General features: G+C 45.1%; 1 protein-coding gene across 1 annotated transcript in view; it reads left to right on the plus strand.

The window, feature by feature from the left end:
- The window catches only part of LOC118385587 (voltage-dependent N-type calcium channel subunit alpha-1B-like), a 226882-nt gene that overhangs the window by 150447 nt on the left and 55503 nt on the right, over positions 1 to 20932 (plus strand). Inside the window, exons 14-24 of the mRNA XM_052521481.1 lie at positions 3589 to 3661; positions 3956 to 4073; positions 4428 to 4495; positions 4597 to 4703; positions 6995 to 7057; positions 10979 to 11713; positions 11783 to 11982; positions 13379 to 13514; positions 13718 to 13847; positions 14668 to 14727; positions 15046 to 15152. Of these exons, the coding sequence (XP_052377441.1) occupies positions 3589 to 3661; positions 3956 to 4073; positions 4428 to 4495; positions 4597 to 4703; positions 6995 to 7057; positions 10979 to 11713; positions 11783 to 11982; positions 13379 to 13514; positions 13718 to 13847; positions 14668 to 14727; positions 15046 to 15152 (1797 nt within the window). The remainder of the gene's footprint in view (positions 1 to 3588; positions 3662 to 3955; positions 4074 to 4427; positions 4496 to 4596; positions 4704 to 6994; positions 7058 to 10978; positions 11714 to 11782; positions 11983 to 13378; positions 13515 to 13717; positions 13848 to 14667; positions 14728 to 15045; positions 15153 to 20932) is intronic.

The following is a 20932-nucleotide window of genomic DNA, read 5'->3' on the forward strand; positions in this document are numbered from 1 at the left end:
TGGATAACCTTGTGAATGTGTTTGCTGCTACAGTGAATCACAACATGTGATTCACATGTGATTCAGCATAACCTCACACTCAACGTCAACAAAACTAAGGAGATGATTGTGGACTTCAGGAAACAGCAGAGGGAACACCCCCCTATCCACATCGATGGAACAGTAGTGGAGAGGGTAGCAAGTTTTAAGTTCCTCGGCATACACATCACAGACAAACTGAATTGGTCCACCCACACTGACAGCGTCGTGAAGAAGGCGCAGCAGCGCCTCTTCAACCTCAGGAGGCTGAAGAAATTCGGCTTGTCACCAAAAGCACTCACAAACTTCTACAGATGCACAATCGAGAGCATCCTGGCGGGCTGTATCACCGCCTGGTACGGCAACTGCTCCGCCCTCAACCGTAAGGCTCTCCAGAGGGTAGTGAGGTCTGCACAACGCATCACCGGGGGCAAACTACCTGCCCTCCAGGACACCTACACCACCCGATGTTACAGGAAGGCCATAAAGATCATCAAGGACATCAACCACCCGAGCCACTGCCTGTTCACCCCGCTATCATCCAGAAGGCGAGGTCAGTACAGGTGCATCAAAGCTGGGACAGAGAGACTGAAAAACAGCTTCTATCTCAAGGCCATCAGACTGTTAAACAGCCACCACTAACATTGAGTGGCTGCTGCCAACACACTGTCATTGACACTGACCCAACTCCAGCCACTTTAATAATGGGATTGATGGGAAATTATGTAAATATATCACTAGCCACTTTAAACAATGCTACCTTATATAATGTTACTTACCCTACATTATTCATCTCATATGCATACGTATATACTGTACTCTACATCATCGACTGCATCCTTATGTAATACATGTATCACTAGCCACTTTAACTATGCCACTTTGTTTACTTTGTCTACATACTCATCTCATATGTATATACTGTACTCGATACCATCTACTGTATGCTGCTCTGTACCATCACTCATTCATATATCCTTATGTACATATTCTTTATCCCCTTACACTGTGTATAAGACAGTAGTTTTGGAATTGTTAGTTAGATTACTTGTTGGTTATCACTGCATTGTCGTAACTAGAAGCACAAGCATTTCGCTACACTCGCATTAACATCTGCTAACCATGTGTATGTGACAAATAAAATTTGATTTGATTTGTGTACACAAAGTTTAGAATCAAATATAAAATCGGGGTTTAATTTGTCACAGGATACAGCAGGTGTAAACAGTACAGTGAAACATTTGCAATCTCTTCCTTAACAGGTTGGTTATACTACGTCATATAAAGAAATACACAAGATAAATAATAAAGTACACCTAAAAATAGAATAAATACACACGATAATATACACTTAATATGACAAGGTCAGTATCTGCACCAATCAATGAATGTGATACTGGTGGCAGTTGTGTAATCAGGGTTAAAGTGACAGCAGGATACATTTTAAAATACTTGAGCTTGTTTCCTTTTCTGACAATCTATATGGTTTATTTCATCAATTTAAATGTATCTGTTTCAGCCTCTATTCCACTGAGATTTGTGTTGCTTGACATGGAGAAGTTGGACCGGTCTTGTTTTGTGTTGCTTGACATGGAGAAGTTGGACCGGTCTTGATTTGTGTTGCTTGTCATGGAGAAGTTGGACCGGTCTTGTTTTGTGTTGCTTGTCATGGAGAAGTTGGACCGGTCTTGATTTGTGTTGCTTGTCATGGAGAAGTTGGACCGGTCTTGTTTTGTGTTGCTTGTCATGGAGAAGTTGGACCGGTCTTGTTTTGTGTTGCTTGTCATGGAGAAGTTGGACCGGTCTTGTTTTGTGTTGCTTGTCATGGAGAAGTTGGACCGGTCTTGTTTTGTGTTGCTTGTCATGGAGAAGTTGGACCGGTCTTGTTTTGTGTTGCTTGTCATGGAGAAGTTGGACCGGTCTTGTTTTGTGTTGCTTGTCATGGAGAAGTTGGACCAGTCTTGTTATGTGAAAGCTTGTGGTCATACATCAATGGGGGCTTCAGAAGACATTGATACGTGTATGTTCTATTATATTATATATATATTATTATGTTCTATTATAGTTCATAGCTATAGTCACAGCTACTGTCACACAGCAGAGGAAAACAGAACATGAAAAATAGACTCCAAAACTACCTCGGATGCTCAGGTCTCTTCTACCTGTCCTCATTCTCTGGGCCTCGGATGCTCAGGTCTCTTCTACCTGTCCTCGTTCTCTGGGCCTCGGAGGCTCAGGTCTCTTCTACCTGTCCTCGTTCTCTGGGCCTCGGAGGCTCAGGTCTCTTCTACCTGTCCTCGTTCTCTGGGCCTCGGAGGCTCAGGTCTCTTCTACCTGTCCTCGTTCTCTGGGCCTCGGATGCTCAGGTCTCTTCTACCTGTCCTCGTTCTCTGGGCCTCGGATGCTCAGGTCTCTTCTACCTGTCCTTGTTCTCTGGGCCTCGGATGCTCAGGTCTCTTCTACCTGTCCTCGTTCTCTGGGCCTCGGATGCTCAGGTCTCTTCTACCTGTCCTCGTTCTCTGGGCCTCGGATGCTCAGGTCTCTTCTACCTGTCCTCGTTCTCTGGGCCTCGGATGCTCAGGTCTCTTCTACCTGTCCTCGTTCTCTGGGCCTCGGATGCTCAGGTCTCTTCTACCTGTCCTCGTTCTCTGGGTGCGTCCCAAATGAAAACCTATTTTTATTCTAGTACACTACTATTGATGGAAAATGAATAAGGTGCCTGTTGGGACACCCAATCCTTGTCTGTTTCTCTGCACTATACCATGGAGATAGTTCAGGCGTCACACCAGGAGTGATGAGAAGGTTGGAGCTGTGGACTTATGTGGCTCCCTCCCTGGTGACTTGTGTGGCTCCCTCCCTGGTGACTTGTGTGGCTCCCTCCCTGGTGACTTGTGTGGCTCCCTCCCTGGTGACTTGTGTGGCTCCCTCCCTGGTGACTTGTGTGGCTCCCTCCCTGGTGACTTGTGTGGCTCCCTCCCTGGTGACTTGTGTGGCTCCCTCCCTGGTGACTTGTGTGGCTCCCTCCCTGGTGACTTGTGTGGCTCCATCCCTGGTGACTTGTGTGGCTCCCTCCCTGGTGACTTGTGTGGCTCCCTCCCTGGTGACTTGTGTGGCTCCCTCCCTGGTGACTTGTGTGGCTTCCTTCCTGGTGACTTGTGTCTCCTGTTGTTCCATGGCTCTGTATTACTTCATGACTGTCATATAAAACAACCTTCATAACCATCTCCTATAGGCCAATCCTCACCTGAAGCCTTGGAACCTCGCATTGGGGAGGCACATATATGCACATAATACTGTCCTAATGGAAAGCTGTTGTTGAGTTAGTTAGAGCAGGTTTTACTTCAAAGAGTATGTCAGTTGATGTCAGTTGGCAGACTTTCAGTAAATCAGGGTTGGTGTAGCATATCCAATCTATCCCATTTCATCTGCTGTGACCACTAGGGTCACTACACTCCAACCTGGATGGAACCTGGATGGAAGCCAATGTATCTGATTCTGAACGTCCTCTGTCAACTCTCAAGCCAGATGTCTTCAGTGTGACTCGATGTGTTTCATTGTTCTTTCTCCAAGGTTTAATTTCGAAGAGGAGACGCCGACGACCAACTTCGATACCTTCCCGGCGGCCATTCTCACCGTCTTCCAGGTACATCCTGTCTCTACTTCTGTCCTTTTATTTACCCAACTTTCACTTTGGAGCTGTGTCCTTTGGAATGTTGGACTAGTTGAAAGAATTGTGTGTTGAACAAAGATAGTTTGTAATTAGTGAAATGTAGCGGTCTACTCTTTGTCTCCAAATGACTCATCTTTCTATTAGCCTGTGTTAGACTTTTGAAAGTCATTAACGGCTGAACTTTTGATGCTGCAGGATTAACTCAATATTTTGTTAATTTATGATGAATAATTTGCGTGTTCTTCATCTCTCTATGATCAACGTCAGATTCTGACTGGCGAGGATTGGAATGCAGTAATGTATCATGGCATTGAGTCTCAGGGGGGCGTGCGACGGGGAATGTTCTCCTCGGTCTACTTCATCGTCCTCACACTCTTTGGAAACTGTATCCTCTCTGATCCTAAGTCGTGCCATTGCATGGATATCAGAGATTTCATCTGCACGAAGCATTTATGGAGTGAAATAGAAATATCTCATGTCATGAAAAAACACTGGATAGAAGTGCTGCAATGAGAGCTGTACATTTTGAACATTTATTTCTGGGGGGGCATGCTCCCGGACCCCCCTAGAAGGGTTCCCCCAGTGAATTCTGAGTTTGAGTGATACTGTAACCCTTTTTAATGGCATGCCTTCTAGTCTGTTGCTGATGGTCAAAGTGTTTGCTTGCAATGTACCATGGCTTAGCCGTGAAAGCCACTACTATTGTGTCAAGTATTTCCCTGAGTTTAGTTCCAACCAGACACTCTCCTGAACGTCTTCTTGGCTATCGCCGTCGACAACCTCGCCAATGCACAGGAGCTCACCAAGGTAAGGCTGAGGAACCATGTCCTACCCTGGGAACCTTTTCTGTTTTTTTTTCTGAATAAAATTACCCTTGGTTACCCATCCCTTCTGGTTTATTGGTCCAGGATGAGGAGAAGCAGGAGGAAGAAGCCAATAAGAAGCTGGCCCTGCAGAAGGCCATGGAGGTGAAGGAGGTCAGCCCCGTGTCAGCAGCTAACATCTCCATCGCTGTGTAAGTCTAATATTCCAGTCCCCTCTGTGCTCCCCAAACATGGTCTCTTCCTTCCGTGTTCCCTCCCATTCTGACATCAGCCTGTCGTTATATTGTGAGGTATCAGATATAGCTTGTTCTGCCCTTTGTCAATGTGCTGTTGATGTTGGTGTCTTGGCTCTGAACACTGTCTCTCAAAGTAGCTCTGTTGTGATATTGCCTCTGTCCATGTGTATTCTCCTAACTACACGATTGACATGTCTACGGGGGGGAAGGTAGCCTATTGGTAAAGAGCGCTGGGTCAGTAACTGTGAAAAATCTGTCTGTTAACCCTAACAGTTCCTGTCAGTCGCTCTGGAACAAAGTGTCTCCTAAATGACTAAACTGTAAACTTCTGTGTATATGTTTCTATCTATGTGTGAGCTTTGACTACCATCCTTCTCTATCCACCCAATTGTGTTGTAATGTTGGCCATGATTTCCTTACAGAACCGGGAGCCCCTCTGTTATCCTCCCCCCATACTGAGGTGGAAGAGGTGACACAGACAATGTCTCAATTGGCACCCTATTCCCTATATGTGCCATGTCGTATACATCACCAATTAGATATTGACAGGAGTGGATGCTTGATCTGAAACTGATCTCCAATCAGCATTCGTTTCCTCGGCCTTTCGCTCTCATTTAGTGAACATCGATATGACTGAGTCATCAACTGGAGTCTGAGGGAGTCAGTTGTCAACATCAACAATCTCCTGTAACCTAGTTATTGTATCTAACCACACAGCCATACCCTCTCACCACTGGTATTGGCTTTAGGACTAATTCATCACTAGGCATTAAGGATGCCATTATGCATTAGGTGAGAGATGAGCTTGGCCCTCTATTGACAACATAACGAATATTGACAAAACATTTTGACGGTCAATAAGTCATTGGTTTGTACATGACCATGCATCAGTAATGTCAGTCTCAGCCCAGGTAGGATTAGATGGATATGACATGGCCTCTGTGTCCTGACTGTGACCACAATGACCAGGGTACGTATTGATGCAGACCCTCAGAGCAGGAATGCTGATCAGTTTTGTCTTTAAGATCCTAATGGATAAGATTATATGGATAGGAGGGACCTGATCCTAGATCAGCACTCCTACTCGGAGGCACATTGTGGATACTGGCCCAGGTCAGAATGGTGGTTAGTTTAAGAAACCAAATAATTGTAAATAATGAATAATTTACCTCTCAATGACAGATGAGCATCTGACCAAATGAAGCCAGATTTTAGTTCTAGGTATACCGAGAATATTAATAAATAAGCACATTTAGATTGACAGTAGCCTACTGTATAAATCCTGATGATTACTTTTGAAGATGCATTTGCCATTATATACTGTAGCAGATTACATTAAGTATCAGATTACATACTGTAACAGACTACATACTGTATCAGATAACATACTGTAACAGATTACATGCTGTAACAGATTACATACTGTAAAAGACTACATACAGTATCAGATAACACACTGTATCAGATTACATACTGTAATAGATTACATGCTGTAACAGATTACATGCTGTAACAGATTACATTCTGTAGCAGATTGCATTATCTTCATTTAGATTTTTTGTAAACTGTAATGATTAAATCTTAACGTTGCTCATTTGTTAGTCTATTTCAAAGCTGTGTTGATACAGGCCATTTCTGAGAGAATGTTTTATTTGAGATATCTGTATAATGTGCAATTTTACAAATCTTGTTACTCTTGATGAAGTGAATCCATAATCATATTTTATTCACAAAAGTAATCATGACGTTTTTAACGAAGACCATTGTCTGTTTGATTGAAAAGTTTACGCTATAAAACACTTGAAAGGCTTTGTGTTTATTGAACTTTGTAAATCCACTTTGATGCCATTTCTCCCATTACGTTGACTTTCTCCAGAATGTTTTCAATTTGATGTCTTTGGTAACACTTCAGTGAAGGGGTTTAGTATCTATTTTTAATATTTGCCACAATATCTGCTTCTATTCCACCCCTGGTAGTTGCTTGACCGCAGTATGTACAGTATTACAGGTCTACAAACTATCTATACTGTATAGTGTACACTACTCCCACTGCTGAAGTGTTAACCACTACTGTAGTTGTAGCTCTGTTAGACTAGTCCTTTATGATCGTGGAGGGGACAGGTGGACAGACAGACACTTTATGGAGGAGTTTGACTGACTTCCACCTCTCCCCACCACATCCTTTTGGCTTGTCTTATCCTTCCTTTCTTTTATTATGTCTTTTTGTTTTATTTCTGCATGTGCAGTTTTGTAAAGCAAAATCGAGATGTACTCTCTCGCAGCTCGTCCGTCTCCAGCGTACATTCACCGTGAGTTTTTGCTCTCTGTTAAAATATTCTCACCCCCCCCTCTCTTCTCCTCCCCCATCTCCTCCCCCAAACCTGCCTCCCTCTGCTACCCCAGTTTGCCTTGCTCCTCTCTCTTCTTTCCCCTCCTTCCAATTCTGACACCCCCTCTTCCTCACCCCATCCACTTCTCCATCTCTCCTTTAGCCTCATGCTCCACCCAGTCGTCCCAATCCGTCTATTCATCACTCTCTCCATGACTCCTCCCAGTGTTGAGATATGCTTGAAACTGGAGAATCCACTGGTGGCTCACTGGTGGCTGTCGCTATAGATTGAGATTTAAGATAATGACACTTGTCATATTTGCTGAAGTTAAGGCAAAAGAGAGAGTGTGTATGTGCGTACGTGCGCATGCGCGTGTGTATGTAAACGCTTATGGGTGTAATGCATGCGTGTAAATGTGTGCATGCTTGTAAAAGTGTGTTTGTATTTCTGAATATTGGATATGTAATTGTGCGCCGGGTTTCGTCTGCACTGTGTTGATGCCTGAAGTGATGAGAGTGAATCATTGCTATATAAATATATAATGTCCTCGTGCTCAGTCAATTCCCCAGGCACTTTGGCAGTTTTACAGCTTCTCTTTTTTTATGCCCCGGTTTTTATCCTTTTCAACACACTATGAGTGAGGGCCAAACTATATAGTACAGTAGCCAAGTGGTAGTCTGCCATACCAGACGATTGAATTGTTGATTTAGCCTTACCTGACACTTCGTTATCATTTGTTACCAATTAGTAACAACACCTATTTCTAAATGTTGCGGTGTGGTGCTGATGGTGTTAGTCTCTCTCTCTCTCGCTGTGTGTGTGTGTGTGTGTGTGTGTGTGTGTGTGTGTGTGTGTGTGTGTGTGTGTGTGTGTGTGTGTGTGTGTGTGTGTGTGTGTGTGTGTGTGTGTGTGTGTGTGTGTGTGTGTGTGTGTGTGTGTGTGTGTGTGTGAGAGAGAGAGAGAGTTTGTGTGTTTGTGTGTGTGTGAGAGAGAGAGAGAGTTTGTGTGTGTAAGAGTTTGTGTGTGTGTTTGTGTGTGTATTTTTGTCATGTTCACTGTGATATGCCTCACTGTGATATACAAAAGAGCACATATTTCATTAACATGTCTGTTTGTGGACGATATGTCTCTCTTACTGCCTATGCCTTGCATATTTTATTTGCCTGTCTGTCTGTTGTTGTGCGTATGTTGTGTCTTTGGCTATGCCGGATTAAGTGATATGACATGCTATTCTATAAAATAATTTATCCGTAATTAATATTACCTGATTAAGCTAATCATGTAAATGTAATTAACTAGAGAGTCGGGGCACCACAAAATAATATTTATAGAGCTGTTATCTTCCGAATAACCGCTTAAAGACCTAGTAATGTTTTACATCAATAGCAGTCAATATTAATCGTCATCTTAATTCAGTCTCATCTGAAAGTTGTAAATTCTTGGTTCTGCACGAACCCTGGCTAACAAGTTGAATCCGCAATAGAGCAGTCGATATTAATCGTCATCTTAATTCAGTCTCGTCTGAAAGTTGTAAATTCTTGGTTCTGCACGAACCCTGGCTAACAAGTTGAATCAGCAATACAAAATTGGGCTTAATTATTTATTTACTAAATAATATAATAATAATATATGCCATTTAGCGGACGCTTTTATCCAAAGCGACTTACAGTCATGTGTGCATACATTCTACGTATGGGTGGCCCCGGGAATCGAACCCACTACCCTGGCGTTACAAGCGCCATGCTCTACCAACTGAGCTACAGGAAGCCACTACTAAATACCTAACTAATCACACAAAATTACACATACACAACATAATTAAATCATAACTTGATTACAAATTATGTCATAAAGGAAAACGTCCCTGGCGGGCGGAACAGGTATGACAGCTTGTTACACAAAAGAAAAGAGCCACCTTCTGACGTTCCCAGAATCTCTATGTTAACCAAGGGTTTTGCAAATGTAACCTCAGTAGGGTAGAGAGATGAAAAAGGGGGGGAAGAGGTAGTTATGACTGTCATAAATCTTACCCCAGGCCAACAACATGACACTTACTTTTGTCTGTTTTATCTACTCCCCCGCCCATCGAGTCTTGAGGTATAGGTGACACCAAGGGGGCAACTTTACTAGTCATACATACATACTTACATAGGTCTGCATGTACATTCCTACTGTACACACAGGTGAATATAGTCAACCACATCTAAAAACACATGTACAAAGAAAGCATCATTGAAATGATTTCTTAGGATCATGATTTGTTCATATCATGATAATACTATAGATATTCTAGAAGGGGCTATGTCATAAACCCTCAAAGTTCCTGAATGGCATGAACATGGCAGCCATTGTGGTCAGGGAGAAATCCAAAGCAGTTGAATTGGAATAAATGGCAGTTGAGGCACAGGGGATGCATCTCCTGGTTTTACTTACTTAAGTAAGGCATCTGATATATCACAAATGGTCTAATAGAATTGTCAAATAATTATAAAAACAGTTTACACAGGTTCTATGTGTCAATAGCCTCTAAAATATATATGTTTGTTTTCTTTTAAAGCTGCGAGCGTTATAATATTATACAATATCAGTGCTTTATTCATTTACAACTTGTCTAAGTCTATAATCAACCAATGTCAACCAGTGTTTGGCTGTGGATTGACTGCATTGTTTGCATGGAATGTTGGCTGTGGGATATTGGCAGTTAATTAGAAAAATGATTGGAATCATTCCACCTAAACTGGCTGGCTAGCTAGCTAACAAACATACTGGGCAGATAATATTTTAATTCATTGTTTTACTCAATATCTTATCACAGCACTGGTTGGCCACCAGCTTACCAACTCCATTATCAAAACCCTTTTTTTTTATCCTTAACAACAAGGTTCATGTCCATTCTTGTATTCAAATTCCACATTCTATGGATGTTACCATATCCCATGACAGAAGGAACACAAAGGGTTATTTGAAATCTATAATTCCTCTCCCATCTCCACACTAATCCACTAGAGTTTGGCCTTGGTATTAAAGGAAAGGTTCACCCATTTGGAATGTTATATTGTTTTTGGACATCTCTAAATGATGTTCTATCGATTCCCAGGGTTTTCATGTGTATCTAAGCTATTGCCATTCAAGCATGCAGAAATATAGCCAGTATGATGAGTTGTGCATTATATGATGCAAAATGTATCACACTGGCTGTGACAATTAGCACTTTTAGAGTTGTATATCTTGAACACCTGATTGCAGACATGCAGAACGTTTTGGGACTGTGTCAACAGTGAAAGAAATACCAAAATGTACGTTTTTGAGTGGATTATCCCTTTAAGGTTACTTAAAACCAGACCCATGTTTCCTGTTCTCTGTGTGTATTCAAGTGTTCCAGTCTGTCGGGCAAGATAGCTCACCTTTCAGAGAAATAAAGTAACTAGAAAGTCAACATGTGAGGTAGTTTTGGATGCTGGTGGTAGGGGGTGGAGATGACAGCTTGCAGACCCATTGTGCAGGTCAGTATTGGCTGCTCACAATACTTGAGAATTGTCATCCTTAACTGTTTCCATCCATAGTAGTAACTCACACGAATCGATGAAGGCAGGAAGCATACGCAAGGAGAAAATGACATCACCCATGCAACCCATCACATGCCTGTTAGGCCTCACAGAAAAGCATCCCTATGGTAACCGTGGTCCCTCAGACATGGCCATGGCCTGCATTCCAAATGGCACTCTATTCCAAAGTCGACTGCTTTTGACCACGGCTCTGGCCAAAAGTAGTGCACTATATAAGGCTTAGGGTGTCATTTCAGACGCAGCCCATTGTGCACCTGTTGAGGGTTTGGGTGAGCATGTTTAAACTTCACAAATGACAGGTTTCCCTCCCCTTCCCTGTCCATCCACCCTGCAGTAAGGAGCAGCAGAGAACCAATAAGATTATGTCAGTGTGGGAGCAGCGCACCAACCAGCTGCGTCAAAACAACTTGAGGGCCAGCTCAGAGGCTCTGTTCAACGAGCTGGACCCAGAGGAACGCCTGCGTGTCTCCTCCGCCCTCCACCTGCGCCCCGATATGAAGACCCACAACGACCGCCCTCTAGTGGTGGAGCCAGGCAATGGGGACAAACCACGACCCCCCAAGGAGGACAGAGATGGAGCAGACCCCCAGCAAGAGGGAGGAGACCCCTACGGCCCACAACTCCGCAAGCACCACCGTCACCGGGAGAGGAATGGGGAGAACGGGGAGAGCAGGCATCACACCCACCACAGCCGAAGTAGGGACCACTGCCACCCAGATGGGCCGCGGCCCAAAGAAGGAAAGGTGGAGAGGAGCCATAGTCGAGAGGGGGGCCAGGGCCACAGGCACCATCACCAGGCTGGATCCCCGGAAGAAGGGGTGAACGGAGGGGGGGAGGAGAGGGAGCACCGCCACCACCACTCCCACAGACAGCCCCGAGAGGGGAACGGGGCCCTGGCTAACGGGGCCAGAGTGGAGAGGAAGGGCCGGGGTCACAAGGAGGGGAACGGAGAGGGGAACGGAGAGAGGAGGAGATACCGCTCCCGCATGGTCAGGGCCCAGTCAACTCTGGATGGAGAGGAGTGCAGAGAGAATGGAAAGAGAGATGGAGACTGGGACCAGGGACACAGGTGAGTGACCAGCGCATTCTCAATGTGCTTTAGTGTCCTCTTTTTACTATTGTCATGTCGTCACCACAGAGCTTCACTGGACGCTCAAGGGGAGAGCCTGGCCACCAGCCCTGTGCAGCCTCCTGCAGGTCTGCAGGCCGGAGAGAAGCAAGAGGATGCAGACAACCAGAAGAACAGCCACAGAGCCAGCCAGTCAGGCCTCAACAGCAACACTGTCCACATCCCTGTCACCATCACCGCCCCACCCAGAGAGACTACCATCATACCCAGTCAGTACCCCAGTCAGTATCCCAATCTGTACCCCCGTCAGTACCCGTCAGTACCCGTCAGTATCCCCATTAGTATACCCGTCAGTATACCCGTCAGTATCCCCGTCAGTATCCCCGTCAGTATCCCCGTCAGTACCCGTCAGTACCCGTCAGTATCCCTGTCAGTACCCGTCAGTACCCATCAGTACCCGTCAGTATCCCCGTCCAGTATCCCCGTCAGTACCCGGCAGTATCCCCGTCTGTATCCCCATCAGTACCCGTCAGTATCCCCGTCAGTATCCCCGTCAGTACCCATCAGTATCCCTGTCAGTATCCCCGTCAGTACCCATCAGTATCCCCGTCAGTATCCCCTTCAGTACCCGTCAGTACCCGTCAGTACCTGTCAGTATCCCCGTCAGTATCCCCGTCAGTACCCGTCAGTACCCGTCAGTATCCCCATCAGTACCCGTCAGTTCCCCATCAGTATCCCCATCAGTATCCCTGTCAGTATCCCCGTCAGTACCCGCCAGTACCCGTCAGTATTCCAGTCTGTACCTCAGTCTATACCCCAGCCTGTATCCCAGTCAGTATTCCAGCCTGTACCCCAGTCACTACCTCAGTCAGTACCTCAGTCAGTACCCCCGTCAGTACCCTGTCAGTACCCCGCCAGTATTCCAGTCTGTACCTCAGTCTGTACCCCAGTCTGTATCCCAGTCAGTATCCCAGTCTGTACCCCAGTCACTACCTCAGTCACTACCTCAGTCAGTACCTCAGTCAGTACCTCAGTTTGTACCCCAGTTTGTACCCCAGTCTGTACCCCAGTCAGTATCCCAGTCAGTTCCTCAGTCGGTACCCCGCCAGTATTCCAGTCTGTACCTCAGTCAGTATCCCCATCAGTACTCCAGTCAGTACCTCAGTCAGTACCTCAGTCAGTACCTCAGTCTGTACCTCAGTCAGTATCCCCATCAGTACTCCAGTCAGTACCTCAGTCAGTACCTCAGTCTGTACCTCAGTCAGTACCCCCAACAGTACCCCGTCAGTATTCCACTCAGTACCTCAGTCAGTACCTCAGTCAGTACCTCAGTCTGTGCCCCAGTCAGTACCCCAGTCAGTACCCCATCCAGTACCTCAGTCTGTACCTCAGTCTATACCTCAGTCAGTACCTCACTGTGTTATGGTCCTGTCAGGCATGGGCTGCAGGGGAAACACTTAAGTCAATATCCCTCTCTCTCTCTCTCCCTCTCTCTCTCTCTCTCTCCTCTCTCTCTCTCTCTCTCTCTCTCTCTCTCTCTCTCTCTCTCTCTCTCTCTCTCTCTCTCTCTCTCTCTCTCTCTCTCTCTCTCTCTCTCTCTCTCTCTCTCTCTCTCTCTCTCTCTCTCTCTCTCTCTCTCTCTCTCTCTCTCTCTCTCTCTGATAGTGAATAACATAGACTGTGAGAGCCTCCCCCTGAACGAGGAGAAGAAGAACTTAGAGGAGGATGAGGAGGAGCTGAAGAACGGCCCCAAACACATTCTACCCTACAGCTCCATGTTTGTGTTCGGGCAGACCAACCCGTAAGTCAGGGCCAGAGACATCGAACCTGCTGGCTCTAATTTATCTTGCCCATATGTGTGCAGTATAACAGTGATAGTTCTACCTATAAAGGCAGTAAGACATTTTCTGCATTACTGTATTGAGTCCAACTCAGTGTTCTGTTAGCGTTTTGGGAGGGTATGTTGAGTGAACTCAGCGAGATGACCTGTGCTTTGCTGTTCAGGGTGCGTCGGCTGTGCCACTACGTGGTGAACCTGCGTTACTTTGAGATGTGTATCCTGTCGGTCATCACCATGAGCAGCATAGCCCTGGCTGCTGAAGACCCTGTGCAGGCCAATGCACCACGCAATAACGTGAGTCCTGCAGGTGCACACATACACACACACACACACACACGCGCACACGCACACGCACACACACACACACTGGGCTGCTGGGTTTTTGGGTCCTTTACAAGTACAGAGGCGTGAGGGGCAGTCCCTACTAGCGCTAAAGGAATTTGGACTTAAATTGTGCCTCCAAATCCCACAACCCCCTCTGGTCCTCATTCCGACTGACTGACTAACTGACTGAGTAGCTGATTCATTAAGCCTGATTGAGCTGACAGAAGCTTCTAGAATTTCTGTTAATATCACCTGACAGTTAGACTGTGTGAGAGTGCACAGTATTTCTGCAAAGTATTTTTTAGTTCATTTGGGTCTTCAAAAAGACAGGCTTAATTTATTAGCATTCTAGTGAAGGGCTCAGCTGGAATAAACATGAGCTGAGTGCTGCTAAGGCTATTTGCCTGCTTTTTTGATTTTGATTTATTAGGATTCACATTAGTCGTTGCCAATGGCGACAGCTAGTCTTACAGGGGTCTGACATGTAACGAAAAATACATTACAGACCAAATATTTTACAGTTGACATACATTTCAAAACATGAACATGTAGTGTGCGTGTGCGTGTGCGTGTGCGTCTATCAGCTCCACACACGTGCCACAGTACATACACACAACAAGCAGGACACATGGGTGAGCGGTGTTGTGCCGTGAGGTCTTGCCTGATTTGTTTTCTGAAACCAGGTTTGCTGTAAACTTGCACATTTGTTTCTTGGGGAAGGGTAAAGAAGACTGTGTGACTTCTGACAGGCGGTTCAACCGTGTCTCACAGGCCATATGTCCTCTTGCAGGTGCTCAAATACCTGGACTACGTCTTCACGGGAGTGTTCACCTTTGAGATGGTGATTAAGGTGAGAGGTCAATGTCATGCCGGGGAACGTGTTGCCAATGGACATTGGACCGTTTCCTCAGTTTGAATAAAAACACACAGAGGTGCATCTCTTAGGTTGCAGCTCAAAATAACTGCAACGCTGCCTCAAGTTGGAAGGGCGATATCTGGTTCCTTTTTAAGTACTACATCCAATAGCAGGGCTCTTTACTGGAGTGGTAGCGTTCATCCCTTGGACACGTATACTGTTTCAGAGGGTGAGATTGCAAACTGTTAGTACTAGTAGTTCAATGTGAATCGTCTTCCCCGTATATTCGATTGTCTGCAACTCTGTGTGTAGATGATAGACCTGGGACTACTCCTCCATCCTGGTTCTTACTTCCGAGACCTGTGGAACATCCTGGACTTTATCGTGGTCAGTGGAGCTCTGGTGGCGTTCGCCTGCTCGTAAGTACACACTTTGACGTACTGCATGTTCACCTGGCAGCTGGGGAAGGGCTTAAAGTGGCAATCTGTGATTCCGAAAAACAACAACATCCGTCACCTCACCGTTTGTTTTGATAAACAGCTGAGGGGCGGGGGCTGGAGAAGTGTAACCTCTCTCAAATTCGAAGATCGGAAACATGGATGCGAGGACTGTTTTAAAGCTATGCAGTGGTTGTTAACAATTGGATTGTTTTGTGGATTATGGGTACGACAGTTGAACAAAGGTCATGAGACAGGGTGGGTGGCGCAGTGGTCCAAGGCACTGCATCGCAGTGCAAGCGGTACCACCAGAGACTCTGGGTTCGAGCCCATCTATGGCAAGTCGATTTAGAAGAAAAAGAAACGCACACCTATTAAGACGAGGTGCTGGCTAGCGGAGTAGAAACTTGAAAATAAAAGAGAGCAGCACACTCTTGGAGCTCAGATGTAAAAATGTAATACCAACGTTTCGACAGCCAAGCTGTCTTCAGGGTATATGAAGACAGCTTGGCTGTCGAAACGTTGGTATTACATTTTTGCATCTGAGCTCTCTTTTATTTTCAAGCATCTATGGCAAGTAACACACACACACACAGTCTCACACACACACACACACACACACACACACACACACACACACACACACACACACACACACACACACACACACACACACACACACACACACACACACACACACACACACACACACACACACACACACACACACAAAGACAATATCGTAAGGTGAAAACCAGTCTTTTCAAGCATGCCGACCAGCCATCTGCGTCTCTGGAGTAAAAGGAAATGGTGTTTTCTCTGCCAGCTCCTTCAGTTGTTTTACACCCAGTGGTGTCACGATGGGGCTAATGTGTAATAACCTCTGAAGTAGCAAATTGTACCACATCTGTATTGCTGTTGTTTTACTTCTCTATCCTTCTAGCCTCTTCTATCTTTTTGTTCCGGGCAGTAGCATACTGTGTTTTGATGGGTTCCTCTGTGGTTTTCTGTGTCGCTGACTCTGTCTCTTTCCCCTCTCTTACAAACTGTCCCTCTGTCTTTCTCTTTTGTTGGCTTGGATTGCTTTCAGGAGCTTCATGGGGTAATGCCTTTGTGATTGCCTGCTTTCTTGCGTGTCCCTGTCTTGCGTGTCCCTGTCTTGCGTGTCCCTGTCTTGCGTGTCCCTGTCTTGCCCGTTTACTTGTCTGTCTGTCTTTCACTGCCTGTCCAGCGTATACTGTAGGTATGTAGCGTAGCATGACTGTAGCCAGCAGCCTCACTCTCATTGCTCAGTCCATTTGCTTAACCAGCCTATATATCTATAGATTCACATTCATTATATTACTGTATATTGTTCTGTTTATTTATATATGTTCATTGATTTACTCTCCCATTTAAAAGTCACACGGTCTCATCATTGAGAGGATATTTTTGCATGGAACAGTAGGTGCGTTTGAGATGTGTGTGAATGGCTGTCTACAGTGCCTTGCGAAAGTATTCGGCCCCCTTGAACTTTGCAACCTTTTGCCACATTTCTGGCTTCAAACATAAAAATATAAAACTGTATTATTTGTGAAGAATCAACAACAAGTGGGACACAATCATGAAGTGGCACGACATTTATTGGATATTTCAAACTTTTTTAACAAATCAAAAACTGAATACTGGTATGCAAAATTATTCAGCCCCTTTACTTTCAGTGCAGCAAACTCTCTCCAGAAGTTCAGTGAGGATCTCTGAATGATCCAATGTTGACCTAAATGACTAATGATGATAAATACAATCCACCTGTGTGTAATCAAGTCTCCGTATAAATGCACCTGCACTGTGATAGTCTCAGAGGTCCGTTAAAAGCACAGAGAGCATCATGAAGAATAAGGAACACACCAGGCAGGTCCGAGATACTGTTGTGAAGATGTTTAAAGACGGATTTGGATACAAAAAGATTTCCCAAGCTTTAAACATCCCAAGGAGCAATGTGCAAGCGATAATATTGAAATGGAAGGAGTATCAGACCACTGCAAATCTACCAAGACCTGGCCGTCCCTCTAAATTTTCAGCTCATACAAGGAGAAGACTGATCAGAGATACAGCCAAGAGGCCCATGATCACTCTGGATAAACTGCAGAGATCTACAGCTGAGGTGGGAGACTCTGTCCATAGGACAACAATCAGTCGTATATTACACAAATCTGGCCTTTATGGAAGAGTTGCAAGAAGAAAGCCATTTCTTAAAGATATCCATAAAAAGTGTCGTTTAAAGTTTAAAGCCACCTGGGAGACACACCAAACATGTGGAAGAAGGTGCTCTGGTCAGATGAAACCAAAATTGAACTTTTTGGCAACAATGCAAAACGTTATGTTTGGCGTAAAAGCAACACAGCTCATCACCCTGAACACACCATACCCACTGTCAAACATGGTGGTGGCAGCATCATGGTTTGGGCCTGCTTTTCTTCAGCAGGGACAGGGAAGATGGTTAAAATTGATGGGAAGATGGATGGAGCCAAATACAGGACCATTCTGGAAGAAAACCTGATGGAGTCTGCAAAAGACCTGAGACTGGTACGGAGATTTGTCTTCCAACAAGACAATGATCCAAAACATAAAGCAAAATCCACAATGGAATGGTTCAAAAATAAACATATCCAGGTGTTAGAATGGCCAAGTCAAAGTCCAGACCTGAATCCAATCGAGAATCTGTGGAAAGAACTGAAAACTGCTGTTCACAAATGCTCTCCATCCAACCTCACTGAGCTCGAGCTGTTTTGCAAGGAGGAATGGGAAAAAATGTCAGTCTCTCGATGTGCAAAACTGATAGAGACATACCCCAAGCGACTTACAGCTGTAATCACAGCAAAAGGTGGCGCTACAAAGTATTAACTTAAAGGGGCTGAATAATTTTGCATGCCCAATTTTCAGTTTTTGATTTGTTCAAAAAGTTTGAAATATCCAATAAATGTCGTTCCACTTCATGATTGTGTCCCACTTGTTGTTGATTCTTCACAAAAAAATACAGTTTTATATCTTTATGTTTGAAGCCTAAAATGTGGCAAAAGGTCGCAAAGTTCAAGGGTGCCGAATACTGGCACTGTATATGCTCATACATCCAAGTGTGTGTGTGTGTGTGTGTGTGTGTGTGTGTGTATGGTAGTTGTTGTCCCATAATATTGGCTCAGTATGGTATATATGTGTTCCTCTCCTGGTACTGTGGAATGCTGGGTAGCTGATAGGTTATCTGGATGATATACTTTCTCTCCCTAGCCTCCATCTCTGAGCTGCTCACTTCCCTGGCAGACAGACAGAGGGATAGATGGCATCTCAGATGTGTCTTTTGTCGAACGTCATGTCTTCTCTTCCTTGATGCCATCTCACTGTAATATCCCAAATAGCACCCTATTCCCTATATAGTGCACTTATTTTGAAAAGGTCCCATATGGCTCTGGTCAAAGGTAGTGCACTATGTATGGTTTAATTTAGGACGCACCCTGGGTCTTCTTGTCAGAAACAGAAGATAGACAGCCACAACCCCCTACAGCTGTCTTTTTCAGATCAGTCTGAAGGTGTCTTCTTTTTTTTGCTCTTTTTGCTCTTGACTTGAAGTGAATTAAATGCTTCCTTTTGCTTGTCATTATTTGTCTCTTACTGATGTGTTTCAATGTTCAGTATTTAGTCTTAAGGCTAACTAGCTCCTGACACTATATCTCCTCCTCTCTTCAACAGCGTTATTAATACTGTCTTATAGTGGCCTAAAGTGTTTCTTTTTCGTAGTGTTTCTGTATATTTCTGCTTTTTTCTTTGTCTTTATGAAGCAGCCATCATTTCTTCTGAGCTTTGTGGCTTCGTGACGTGTTTGTGTGTGTTCTGTTTATTATTGTTTCTCTTCATCAGATCGCAACAAAGCGTGGCCAGGTGGGGATCAACACTCTCTCTTATTGACTGACCCCTGACCCCAAAGCCCCATCCTCCCAAAACGTTCCCCATCAACCTCCCCCATCGCGTTCCAATGCTCTCACTCTCTGTCCTGCACTGGGCAGGATACCCCCCCCCCCCTCTTACCCTCTCAGTGAACCAAGACTCTTCCCAATAGCTTTCAGAAGACAATCACTAATCATATTACACCCCGTCTCTTGTTGCCATTGTGTGCCGACATGATAAAGTAAAGGACGGTTATACAACGCCAACATACCCGAGAATTACAGTAAATCAAGTCAATGTTAACAAACGGTGTCATCAGAAAGTCATATTTCACATACAAACATCCTTACCTCATCAGCATCATCATAAATAGCTGCCCCTTCTTGTTTGGGAGGCAACAACAGAAAGAGCAGAAGGTTGGGAATAATACCCACTGAGAGGCAGATGATTGGAAGACAGATACCCCCATCCGTAAACAGGAACTGCTGCGCGCTCTCTTTCGGAAAGGGGCAGCTGAGAACGCTGTAGTCACGGTGACCGAAGAAAATCAGGGATGATCTGAGCTACTTTGATGTGAACACACACACACATCCATCCTTTCAGCCCACGGCTCTTCTGAACGCTATTGGGGTACGGTTCACTCGCCATCTCGACGTGTTGAGACCCTGGACTGATGCTAGCGGGGGTTGACTTACCAGATTGCATGCCAGGGTAACCAGGTCTTTCAGAGCATGACTGTTGCATGCCAGTGTATTAAACCTAAAGCTCCCATTGGATAAGAAAAAGTCAACACACCCAATCTGTGTGGAACCATGCTTCTGTTTTTCTTCTCTTTACTGAGGTATGATGTGTCCACGGAGTTCAAATAGACTAAGCCATTATGGCCTCGGTCCTCACTTGAGATATGTGCATGTGTAGCTCCAGCTGATCTGCCAATCTTCAGTGTGTGATTTATTCAAAGGTGTGAGGTGTGTATGTATCTCAGGTCATGATTCAAAACTGTATAGTGGAATACCCCCCTCACACTGCTGCATACATTTTTTACTAAACAGTACATTTTAAATAGTGTGTAGAACGATTAGTACACAGTATGTAGTTTTAGTAAGTGGTAGTCAAGACAGATTTCAGACACGGCCAATGTGTCGGTAGATTACTGTATTGACTCCACATTCACTGTCATTGACCAATGTCCTTCTGGCTCCTGAGGACAGTACGGTATATTGTCGCTAACAGGTTCTAAATCATTGCTGTTTAACCTGCCTCTGTAGCAAGGACAGCTCCAATGGCTAGGACAGCTCCAATGGCTAGGGCAGCTCCAATGACTAGGACAGCTCCAATGACTAGGACAGCTCCAATGACTAGGGCAGCTCCAATGGCTAGGACAGCTCCAATGACTAGGACAGCTCCAAATGGCTAGGACAGCTCCAATGACTAGGACAGCTCCAATGACTAGGACAGCTCCAATGGCTAGGACAGCTCCAATGACTAGGACAGCTCCAATGGCTAGGACAGCTCCAATGGCTAGGACAGCTCCAATGGCTAGGACAGCTCCAATGACTAGGACAGCTCCAATGCCTAGGACAGCTCCAATGACTAGGACAGCTCCAATGGCTAGGACAGCTCCAATGGCTAGGGCATCTCCAATGACTAGGACAGCTCCAATGACTAGGACAGCTCCAATGGCTAGGACAGCTCCAATGACTAGGACAGCTCCAATGACTAGGACAGCTCCAATGACTAGGACAGCTCCAATGACTAGGACAGCTCCAATGACTAGGACAGCTCCAATGACTAGGACAGCTCCAATGGCTAGGACAGCTCCAATGGCTAGGACAGCTCCAATG

Source organism: Oncorhynchus keta, chromosome 6 (assembly GCF_023373465.1).
Source record: "Oncorhynchus keta strain PuntledgeMale-10-30-2019 chromosome 6, Oket_V2, whole genome shotgun sequence".
Taxonomy (NCBI): domain Eukaryota; kingdom Metazoa; phylum Chordata; class Actinopteri; order Salmoniformes; family Salmonidae; genus Oncorhynchus; species Oncorhynchus keta.